Source organism: Staurois parvus, unplaced genomic scaffold, assembly GCF_062004578.1.
Source record: "Staurois parvus isolate SC_StPar_1 unplaced genomic scaffold, SC_StPar_1.0 ptg001489l, whole genome shotgun sequence".
NCBI classification, from domain to species: domain Eukaryota; kingdom Metazoa; phylum Chordata; class Amphibia; order Anura; family Ranidae; genus Staurois; species Staurois parvus.
In genome coordinates this window covers 292,317-305,064 of record NW_028319285.1, presented here as the reverse complement: position 1 = coordinate 305,064, position 12,748 = coordinate 292,317, and the positions used below count along the sequence as shown (strand labels likewise).

Genomic DNA, 12,748 nt, shown 5'->3' with positions numbered 1-12,748 from the left:
AGTAACCCTTCCCTCTACAGCAGTGGTCTCCAAACTGTGGCTTGCAGGCAAGTTGTTTGCTTGCCTTTATACAGCCCTCGGGGCACCATGTCATCCACTGACACCAATGATGGGATAACATTGCTCCCACAGATACCAATGATGGGACACCATTCCTCCCATAGTCACCAATGATGGGGTACCATTCCTACCACAGACACCAAGGATGGGACACTATTCCTCCCACAGACACCAATGATGGGGTAGCATTACTCCCACAGACACTAATGATGGGGCATCATTCTTCCCATAGACACCAACAATGGGGCTCCATTTCTCCACAGACAACAATGATGGGGCACTATTCTTCCCACAGACACCAAGGATGGGGTACCATTCTTTCCACAGACAACAATGATGAGGCACCATTCCTCCCACAGACAACAATGATGATGCACTATTCTTCCCACAGACACCAATGATGTGGCATCATTCTTCCCATAGACACAACAATGGGGCACCATTTCTCCACAGACAACTATAATGGGCACCATTCCTCCCAAAGACAACGATGATGTGGCACCATTCCTCCCAGAGACAACAATGATGAGGCACCATTCCTCCCAGAGATTCCATTCATCCCACAGACACCAATGATGGGGCACCATTCCTCCCATAGACACAACAATGGGGCACCATTTCTCCACAGACAACAATAATTGGGCACCATTCCTCCCACAGACAATGATGGGGCACTATTCCTTATACAGACAATGATGGGGCACTATTCCTCCCACAGACAACAATGATGGGGCACTATTCCTCCCACAGACAATGATGGGGCACTATTCCTTATACAGACAACAATAATGGGGCACCATTTCTCCACAGACAATAATGGGGCACCATTCTTCCCACAGACAACAATGATGCAATGATGGGGCACTATTCCTCCCACAGACACCAATGATGGGGCATCATTCCTCCCATAGACACCAACAATGGGGCACCATTCTTCCCATTCACACCAACAATGGCACACCATTTCTAACTTGAATACTAACAATTTGGGCAACATTCCTTCTACTGAAAGCAACAATAGGGAACTATTCCTTCCACTAAAACCAATGATGGGGCACTGTTTGCTCTCCCCAACACCACATCATTTTATAATCACACTGGTCACAGTCTGGCTCCTTTACAGCCTCAAGGACAGTAAACTGGCTCTTTGTTCAGAAAGTCTGGAGACCCCTGCTCCAAAGTAAATCATCTTCTTTTTCATTGAAGGTGAACAATAGATTCCAAGCAAAAGCAACCTGTCGTCATTGAGTTCCCAATGACGAAGGGGTGCAGGTTGTCCAACATCCGTAGAAGGCTACAGAATTTTTATGGAGATAACAACATAGGCAAGAGTCACCAATAACAAGACATTGCTCTTCTCAGGAGTGTCATCTCTGTAAACATTGTGTAGCCTTCTGTGGTTTGTTGGACGGCCTGCACCCCACCTTCATCAAGAACTCAAGTGCATTGCTTCTGCTTGCAATCCATCATATACCTGCAATGAAAAAGAAGAGTTAATATAGAGGGAGAGTTACTCTAAAAACATGTGAAAATTGAATAATCTATGTGAGTTAATAAAAAATGTTATGCATTACTTTCAGTACAACCCTTCGTTAGATAAGTCATCAATACCCCAGAAAGCAGTGACATTTTCTCAGTGATGTCAATGTTCTCTCCTGGCAGCAGTCAAAATGGCTGTTTCATATTTGCCTGGATGCGGGTTTAATGATCCATTTTAACCCACTGTGGCCTTATTTATTCTGGCCAGGACACAGAGAAGCCATTAAATGTGTGACCTAGGTTAAAAATAATGACAGAGCTCTAAGAAGTAGTGACTTTGCTTTACCTCAATGATATACGTTCCCTTGAGGTTGCTCTCAAAATTTCTACCTTTTTATAACAGATGTCCTACAATTACTTCATTTTCATGTTCTGAAGTTAAATTAAACCAGGCCCTGAGGCCTTAATTTTCATCTTCTTCAAGGGTTTGATAACGGCTGCTATAGTGGTTATTGAATCTATTTCGTAAGAATTACTAAAATTCATTAGAACGTACCCTTTTAACAGGCTAGGAGCTGGAAACACCACTGAAACAATTTCATTTTAATTAATTAATTACTTAATATTTGTAAAGCGCTTAGAAAATTGGTGTTAGATAGGAGGTGTAGCTGCCATCTTGGGCACACTCAGTAGAACATCATACTAGGGCCAATTTTAGGCAGAAGCCAATTACCGAAAGGCAAGTGTGGAAGTAGATTTGAGTACTGGAGGAATCCCTTGCAACCACAGGGAGAGCAGGCAAACTGTATGCTGATGATGTCCTGGTTGAGATTCAAAACCGAGGACCCCGGTGCTGCAAGTGGGAAGTGCTAAATTTAACCTACATCATCTGAAATTGCCTACCTTAGAATGGCAGCCCTGTAATACACTATGGATACTAGGACCACATGGATAAAATGTCTTGAGCTTCATAAAGCCACCAATATTAATTCTACTAAATAGCAGATGTATTAAATAAAGAATCCAATGGCTTCCTCTGGTATTTATCACAATGTACAAGGAAAGGATCTGAAACAATCTGTGCTGCCGGCAGCAATTCATCAGATTTTCATTTCATGCTCCCACAATGCACTGAGAGCATTAACAGCGGAAAATGCTTGCTTTTCATGGGCAATGCCGACTGCCCAAAGCAGTTCTCTCCAGTGCTTTTGAAAACTGAGGCCCACAGAATTCTCAAACGCTTCATGAATGAGGCCCACAGCACAGAAAGCATATTTATTTGGAATCCCAGAGCAGGCAATCAAATTTCAGACTTTTCCACCTATCCTATAAAGGCCTGTATGCAGAAGTGTATCTAGCACTCATCTAGCTTTTAAGGAGCCTGCTGGTTGACCAATGTCTATTAGTAGCATCAGCCTAATGATAGCCAAACAGGCATAGTTTTCTCCAACAGATGGATGGAGCTGTCTGCATTCCCAAACAGTGGCTGCATCTCTATTGGGTGCAGTCACTGTTCCGATGACCGTTCTCCACCACGCTCTTTTGAGCTTTCATTCAAAGTTTGTTGAGCCAGGTTGTACTGGCAGGGCCACCCATGGTTCGTAATGTCAGCTGTGTATGGTCGGTTTAGGTTAAAATGTTGACTGTCCTTTCAGGGGGAAGTTCACCTGTTTAGAAGAAAATGAAAAGGTGAACTAACACTGTACACCCTCCCCACCCCCTTTTGGTCCCCGCTGTACTGATAAGCTGTTAGCACCTATGCAGCCAATGCAGGGCTCTTCTCCCTCTTCTTTCTGCAGCACTTCCGGGACTGATGCCCCGTGCCAGTGCTGACCAATCAGAATTGCTCTGATCTGTCCGGAAACACTACAGAAAGGAGATGGAGAAGAATGGACTGCCTCATCGGCTGCCTGGGCACTGACCGCTCATCACCCATGGAGGTAAGTACAGCAGGGCCTGGGGGTGTATGGAAAGGGTGTACAGTGTTAGTTCACCTTCACATTTTCTTTTTTGGAAAGGGCAAGTTAACCCTTTAGGGCCTCAAACTGGTGCCCCTCCAGCTGTTGCCAAACTAAAATTCCCATGATGCATTGCAAGATTGAAAGTTACAAGCCTGACTCCCAAAGGCAGAGGCATGATGAGACTTGTAGTTTCGCAACAGCTGGAGGGCCGCCAGTTTGACACCCCTGGCCTAGAGCATGGGTGTCAAACTGGAGACCTTCCAGCTGTTGCCAAACTACAAGTCCCATGCCATGAGGCATTGGAAGATTGACAGTTACAAGCATGACTCCCAAAGGCAGAGGCATGATGGGACTTGTAGTTTCGCAACAGCTGGAAGGCCACCAGTTTGCCACCCCTGGCCTAGAGCACGGGTGTCAAAATAGAGACCTTCCAGCTGTTGCCAAACTACAAGTCCCATGAGGCATTGGAAGATTGACAGTAACAAGCATGACTCCCAAAGGCAGAGGCATGAAGGGACTTGTACTTTGGCAACAGCTGGAGGGCAGCCAGTTTGACACCCCTGGCCTAGAGAATGGGTGTCAAACTGGAGGCCTTCCAGCTGTTGCCAAACTACAAGTCCCATGAGGCATTGGAAGATTGACAGTAACAAGCATGACTCCCAAAGGCAGAGGCATGATGGGACTTGTAGTTTCGCAACAGCTGGAAGGCCACCAGTTTGCCACCCCGGCTTTCGGGGTTTCATGCTATTTGCACACGGAAAACCCTTGCGTCATTATATAGCTTTTAGGGTATCTATTTTATTGAAACTTCAAACTCTATCCGGCTACTCACTTTATTAACACCATGTTATGGTTGAACTGGATGGACTTTTGTCTTTTTTCAGCCAGACTAACTATGTAACTATGTGCCAAATCTTTTAGATTGTAAGCTTTTTTTTCTCTTCATGCTCTTGTCTTGCATTGTATTGTAACTATACTGACTCCCTTTATTTTGTAAAGCGCTGTGCAAACTGTTGGCGCTCTATAAATCCTGTATTATAATAATAATAGGCTAGGGTCTGGCGTAAATGAAAGCGGGGCCTGGGACTACGAAAGCATTCACTCTGAACTCACAGAAATAAAAAAATAATAAAAAAAGGAAATAGTGATACAGCATGAGGGAATAGAGTCTAATAGAAAATAAAGGAATAACAACAATAAATGGGAGAACAGCAATAGAAAAAGGCAGACTAGGTTAATAGAGGAAAACTAGTTTCTTTATTGAAAGATTTCTTATATTAGTATTAGTGAAACTGTGTGTAACAATGTCATCATGCACACAATACAAAAAAGAGGCAAGCCTACCATGCTTCGGAGGGGCGGAACAGAACGAAACAAAAGCAGCATACAATGAGTAAGATGTATAGGCTAGAGCACATTACATTATAGCAGGGTACGTCTCTACAGAGAGAGAGAGAATTTACATCAGAGAAAAAAACTAGGTAATGTCAAAAAATACAAGAACATGCTTTAAGTCTTAGTACATGAATAAAAAGGTGGAAGGTCCACGACCAAAAGGATTTCTGATACAGAACATTACCCACGAAAATAAGAACAGGAAGTAGTCGTCTTTATAGCACAGCAGAAAAAAAGAAGTATCCCTGTTAAACGGACATCCATTTGCTATTAAACTGGAATAATTTTTTTTTTTTTTTAAAGCGTTAACAGCACTTTAGAACAATGGAATCACCAAACAACATGGAGTTGCTTCGGGTTCTCGCATGCTATTGTTACATGGAGGTAGACAGTGAAAATAAAATGCCAAAATGGAACCCCTTTATAGTAACATTTAATTTTTTTAGTTTTAGATAAAAATAAGATATATATATATATACATTTATTTTTTTTTTTATGATTGTTTCGTGCTGATTGGGTAAAAAAAGAAATTCTTGGATTGAGGCCTTGCCTCCCCAAAGAGCAAATGGAATCCACTTAACAGGAATTTACAGTGCAATGTACTTGGCTAAACAAGATGAAGATACAGAAAATGGCTTTTAAAATCTACAGCTCTATCTATGTTACTACAATGAGACTACAAAGAAAAATAGATTCAGGGTTACATTCTCTACAGTTTTTTTTTTAACAAGAAAAAATGTTTTTTTTTTAGAAATTTCATTTTTTTTAAGCGTTAGTATCCTCTTATAGCAGGGCTACCCTTTTAGAAGGGGTTGTGATATTTTTTCTTTTTTTTTTTTTTTTTAATAATTGATTGGCACCCAAGATTTGGCTGTTGTATGCAGGAAATGGTAACTATTTAGGATCCTGGGTGCTGCAGAGCATTGGCTAATATTAGTGCTTATTAGTGAAAAGTGACGATGCAGTTGCAGAGGAAACAAGAAAAAAAAAAAAGGTTACTAAATTACAAATACCATCCTAGCGGTTTGTAATCATGAGACGGTGACCAGATGGCATCATCGAAGCATAGAAAAGGAGGGCTTAATTGCATCTGCATGCAAACACAAGGGGTTAACGGCAAAAGTAAACCATTTTTTTTTTTGCCCCCCCCCCTCCCCATAAACAAAGAAATAAAAGGACAAGCAGCCATGACAGAAGGGGATACCGCAGCTTAAATAAAAGACCAATGTTTTCTTCAGATGGAAACAGGAAATGGTTAAGAGGGGATGTCACAGTACAGGTAAATGCAGAGGGGAGTCACACCACAGAGCAGCATGTTGGGTCACTCACTGTGCTACACAATGGAGGAAAAAAAAAAAACAATTGATAAATGCAAAATGTAATATCTCATCGTCAAGATAGACATTTTTTTTTTTAATAGATGCCTTTTTATAAAAATGTTTTTTTGTTTTTTTTTAGTATTGCATCACCTGGTGTTCCCCTGTCTGTAGAGGCCAAGGGATCATAGAGAAGCTGCGATTCTTTGACCTCGTCAGCAAAAGGAAGGGTAAGCTTACTCCCGTTACTGTGTGGAGGAGATCTAGTCAGTGTCAAACCTTAGGAGCAGCATATATAGAGATAGGACACATACACAACCATGCCACCCCACCACCACCACCACCAGCCCCCAACCAGATGCACATTCCTACTTCTAATGGGTCCACATCCATCTGGTCCTTATCTGAGCTCCTTTTTTTTTTTAGATGCTTTGACAGCTAACAGCAGCATGGCAAACAAGAGATCTCAAATCCTCCCAGGGCCTAGCTGGCTCTAATGCTATCTGATTCCAAAGAAATATACAAGTAAGTGTGCAATGCCTACAAAATGTCAGGTTGTCAGAGGTTTGATGTATGCGCTAGGCTTTTCCAAGCTAAAATATACTAAACCATATGATGGATCATAACAACACCCCCCCCCCCCCCTGGAAGATTGTCACCGGGCCCCCCCTTCCTCCTTTGTGATCACTTAACCCTTTGTATGCAGCAGCCCCATCTGCAAGGGAATGCTGGCTGCTGATGGAATAGCAGCTGAGATTGGGGAGGATCCGGGGCTGATTGACATACAGGGATCTGATCTCCATCACATTAATATGGTCTGCCATTCTAAAAACTTAAAATCCTTTTTTTAATTTTTTTTTTACAGACTGGTGCCTGAACCCCCCCCCCCCCCCCCCCCTATGGACAGCTCCGAAGTATTCACACACGCTACCCGCCATCCTGGATTGTTAATGTGATTACTGACACTGTGCCAATTACACTGATACTATGTATCAGCGCTTCACCATTGTGTGTGACGGAAGCAATGCCCTGGCAGGCTGGCATCATGCTAGCACGCTGCGTGTCCTATAAAAGAACTAGGAGGTGACCACCAAAGACCACATTCACGGTTAGCGTGTGATTAGGACAATGACAGGAATCTTTACAGGCGTTTTCTTTTCACGCACAGCCTCGATCTAAATTTTTTTTGACTGTTCGTAAATGACTGGGCGGTCGACCGCTGGGCACACTAACAATATAGGCAGAGCCATACAATGGCATGACAACCGTATACTGACATGGCATGAAGTCAGCATGGTCATAGGGTCATAAATGAGATCTATAGGATGATCCAGCTAGGTTACACTGACACCATAGAAAGCCAGTATGACAAAGGATACAAATCTGATTTATAGAATGATACTGACCTAGTAGGGAGTCAGTCTGGCTAAGTAGAAGAATGTGGCTATGACATACTGAAACTGTAGAAAGTCAGTATAGCAAGGGATAAACATTAGATTCATAGAACGAGCCTGACATAGTAAAGTCAGTATGGCCAAGCCTAAATATAAGCTTCAAAGAACAATTCTGACATAGTAAAGTCAGTATGGCCAAGAATAAAAAATTAGATGTACAGAATGATACTGACTTCGTAGGGAGTCAGTATAGCAAAGCATACAGCTAGATCTATATAATATGGCATTAATATACTGACACTGTAGAAAGTCAGCATGGCCAAGCCTAAATATAAGGTCCACAGATCGATCCTGACTTAGTAAAATCAGTATGGCCAAGAATAAAAAATGAGGTGTACAGGATGATACTGACTTCGTAGGGAGTCAGTATAGCAAAGCATACAGCTAGATCTATATAATAAGGCATTAATATACTGACACTGTAGAAAGTCAGCATGGCCAAGCCTAAATATAAGGTTCACAGAGCAATCCTGACATAATAAAGTCAGTATGGCCAAGAATAAACAAATTAGGTTTACAGAATGATACTGACTTTGCAGAAAGCAGGGGCAGACTGACCATTTGGAAATTCGGACACTGCCCAAGGGCCCGGGGTCAGTAGGGGGCCCCATGAGATGCCCCTGGTACCTTTTTCATAGGCTTTTTTGAGTTTTGGCAAGGACACAGGGGCCCCATGATCCCCTATTGCCCGGGGGCCCCATGAGTTGTCAGTCCACCCCTGGTAGAGAGACAGTATATTAATGGATTATTTTCTAGATCTATCTGTATGCTTTGCTATACAGACTCTCTCTACGAAGTCAGTATCATTCTGTAAACCTAATTTTTTTTATTCTTGGCCATGCTGATTTTACTAAGTCAGGATTGTTCTGTGAACTTTAGGCTTGGCCATGCTGACTTTCTACAGTGTCAGTATATTAATGCCTTATTATATAGATCTAGCTGTATGCTTTGCTATACTGACACTGTAGAAAGTCAGCATGGCCAAGCCTAAATATAAGGTTCACAGTACAATCCTGACATAGTAAAGTCAATAAGGCCAAGAATAAAAATGAGATTTGTAGGACAATCCTGACATAGTAAAATCAGCATGGCCAAGAATAAAAAATGAGGTTTACATGATGATACTGACTTCGTATTGAGTCTGTATAGCAAAGCATACAGCTAGATCTACATAATAAGGCATTAATATACTGACACTGTAGAAAGTCAGCATGGCCAAGCCTAAATATAAGGTCCACAGATCGATCCTGACTTAGTAAAATCAGTATGGCCAAGAATAAAAAATGAGGTGTACAGAATGATACTGACTTCGTAGAGAGTCAGTATAGCAAAACATACAGCTAGATATTGAAAATAAGACATTAATATACTGACACTGTAGAAAGTCAGCATGGCCAAGCCTAAATATAAGGTTCACAGAATGATCCTGACTTAGTAAAGTCAATAAGGCCAAGAATAAAAATTAGGTGTACAGAAAGATACTGACTTCATAGAGAGTCTGTATAGCAATGCATACAGCTAGATCTAGATAATAAGGCATTAATATACTGACACTTTAGAAAGTCAGCATGGCTAAGCCTAAATATAAGGTTCACAGAACAATCCTGACATAGTAAAATCAGCATGGCCAAGAATAAAAAATTAGCTTTACATGATGATACTGACTTTGTAGAGAGTCATTATGGCAAAGCATACAGATAGATCTAGAAAATAAGGGATTAATATACTGACACTGTAGAAAGTCAGCATGGCCAAGCCTAAATATAAGGTTCACAGAACAATCCTGACATAGTAAAGTCAGTATGGCCAAGAATAAAAATTAGATTTATAGAACAATCCTGACATAGTAAAGTCAGTATGGCCAAACATAAAAATGAGGTGTACAGAATGATACTGACTTCGTAGAGAGTCTGTATAGCAAAGCATACAGCTAGATCTATATAATAAGGCATTAATATACTGACACTGTAGAAAGTCAGCATGGCCAAGCCTAAATATAAGGGTCACAGAACAATCCTGACTTAGTAGAGAGTCTGTATAGCAAAGCATACAAATAGAGCTAGAGGATAAGGCAATAATATAAGATACTGTAGAAAGACAGTATGGTCAATCATAGAAATAGGCTTTATAGAATGATATGCTATGTTACACTGACTCAGTAAAAGGTCAGTATGGAAATGTGTAAAAACAAAATCTATAGAAAAAGTGGGCTGGGTTATACTGACACTGTAAACGGCCAGTATGGCAAAAGATTAAAAAAAAAAAAATAAGATCTGTAGAATGATATGATTATTGTATACTAACATTGTAAGAAATCAGAATGGCAAAGGATTATTATAAGATATATTGAATAATAATGGTCAGCATGGCCGTAGGGTCAGAAATTAGATCTATAGGATGATACAGCTAGGTTATACTGACACCATAGAAAGTCAGTATTGCAAAGGATAAAAAAAGGTTGAATAGGATGATATGATTATTCTATACTGACATTGTAAGAAGTCAGCATAGCAAAGGATACAAATAAGATTTATAGGATAATAGGGTTATAATATACTGACACTATCAAAAAAAAGTCAGCAACGGCAAAGGATAAAAATCAGATCTATAGAATGATAATATGTTATTCTGACATTGCAAAAAAAAAAGTCAGTATGGCAAAAAAAAAAAAAAGAGATCCTGCCTCAGCTATAGAAAAGAGGCTGCCTAGGAGTATAATCTAAATAAAAGACCAGCATTGCATGGAATACCAACAAATACAGACACATAGCATTGCTTCTTCTCCTGAAGGCTGTTCTGCTAATAAATGTATAGACAGATGGCAACCCAGCACATCATCATCTACAGAATACACATTCCACTGAGCTATAGTCACTACTGCAAGTGATCATTATATATACATATATATATGAAGAGAGAGGGGGGGGAGTATAGAAGTCAGGCTTGATTTGCAATATGCCAGAGTTGCAAAGGTATTGCAATATGTTATTTATTCCATATATAAATATTAAAAAATCATTGCAGTTGAATGGTTTGCAAAAAAAAAAAATTGTAAACCATTCTATAAATATATATACATTTGTATATATTAATTTTTTTTTTATATATATTTACATTTTTTTTTTGCAAACCATTCCATTACAATTGCAATAGTGTTGCTATATAATATATATATATAAATATATATGGAATGGTTTACAATTTTTTTTTTTACAAACCAATCCATTACAGTTGCAATAGTATTGAGATATATATATATATATATATATATATATATATATAAAACAAAACATATATATATATATATATATATATATAAAATAAACAAAAGAAAATGTAAACCATTCCATATATATATATATATATATATACATATATGGAATGGTTTACAGTTTTTTTTTGCAAACCATTCCATTACAGTTGCAATAGTACTGATATATATATATAAAACAAAACATATATATATATATATATATATATATATATAAAATAAACAAAAGAAAATGTAAACCATTCCATATATATATATATATATGGAATGGTTTACATTTTTTTTTGGGTTTTTTTGCAAATCATTCTATTACAGTTGCAATAGTATTGCTATATATATATATATATATATATATATATATATATATATATATATATATGGGATGGTTTAAATTATTTTTTTTTGCAAGCCGTTCCATTACAGTTGCAATAGTATATATATATATATATATATATATATATATATAAATAATGGCTTACAATTATTTATTTTTTTTGCAAACCATTCCATTACAGTGTCGATGGTATTGCAATACACATTTATTTATAGAAAGGTTTACATTTTATTTTTTTTTTGCAAACCATTGAATTACTGTTGCAATGTTATTGCAATATAAATATTTATAGAATGGTTTACATTTGTTTTTTTGTTTTTTTTGGAAACCATTCCTTTACAGTTGCAATGGCATTGCAATATAAATTTTTATAGAATGGTTTACAATTTTTTTTTTCGCAAACCATTGAATTACAGTTGCAATGGTACTGTAATATATATATATTTATAGAATGGTTTACAAATTTGTTTTTTTTTTTTTGTTGCAAACCATTGCATTGCAATCCTCCAGGCTCTGGCAGATTACAAAGCAGCCCCCTCCCTCTTGTGTCAAGCAATCACACCAGCAAGGCATTCATTGCAGAGCCATCACCCCCTCCCCCCCCCCCCCCATCCTCCTTCCCTCCACCAGCACCGTACCTCGGTTCCGTACCGAGCCGAAGACTGGAAGCACAAGGTAGCCGACGTGTACGAGCACCATGCTGGCAGAGCGGGCGCTGCTTGCTGGGGGCTGCCGATGGCTGTGCGATGTCGGAGGGGGGTCGGGCTGCGCTGACGCTGGGCTCTGATCGCTGCTACTGCTGCTGCTGCTGCCTGCCAGACAGATGGCCCATCGCAAATGGTCCCTTCAAATCCCCCCTCTATACATTCAAATGTGCTGCAGCTGCCTCGCACAAAGGGAGGGGGCACTCAGCTCCCCTAAGACAAAGCAGCCTAGCCAATGAGGGCTGGGCTGGGGGGAGGGCAGGCAAAGCTCCCTTCTGTCTGTCTGGGCAAAAAGCATGGCAGCTTATCTATATATATATATATTTTAATTTATTTAATTTTTTTTCTTTTGTTGCGCTTGGTGTGGTCATCAATGAAAAGGCATGTCCTGTGCCAGGGGCAATGGGTGGCATCATGTACTTGGGGGGGCATCCTGGATGGGGGAAGGCTGGCTGACCCAGTTAGCAGTCCCTGACATTTGGGCAGTATTTATAGAGAGGGCACAGGAGGCCACGCAGCTGCTGCAGACGCTCTTGGGATCGCCTGCCAATCATAGGAAGTGTTTGCCGGCTGCCGTGAGAGCGTATTCACACCACATGCAGCCAAGAGCGCTTTTTTTTTTTTCTGAATCCAAAACGCACAGAAAGTAGGTTTACCTGGTTGTCAATGGCAGGGGTCACACCAGGGCTTGCACTTCCAGTGCGTCAAAAAAAAAAAAAAAAAACAGGCTGCATTTTTCCTACACGGGACTGTACTGGAACACGGTAAAACGCA

The 12,748-nt window shown here is 40.0% G+C and overlaps 1 protein-coding gene across 3 annotated transcripts in view; it reads right to left on the bottom strand.

Moving 5' to 3' along the window:
- The window catches only part of ARK2C (arkadia (RNF111) C-terminal like ring finger ubiquitin ligase 2C), a 217,173-nt gene extending 204,812 nt beyond the window's left edge, over window positions 1-12,361 (bottom strand). Inside the window, exons 1-2 of one of the 3 annotated variants that reach the window (XR_016308456.1) lie at window positions 11,909-12,361; window positions 4,739-6,459 (exon numbers count right to left, since the gene is read on the bottom strand). Coding sequence is in view for 1 of the 3 variants with exons in the window: in XM_089662526.1 (XP_089518652.1) it covers window positions 11,909-11,969 (61 nt within the window). In the remaining 2 variants the exon portion in view is untranslated. Of the gene's footprint in view, window positions 1-4,738; window positions 6,460-11,908 lie in introns of those variants that run through there. The other 2 variants (XR_016308457.1, XM_089662526.1) reach the window with 2 other exon arrangements.
- Between the last annotated feature and the right edge of the window lie 387 nt (window positions 12,362-12,748).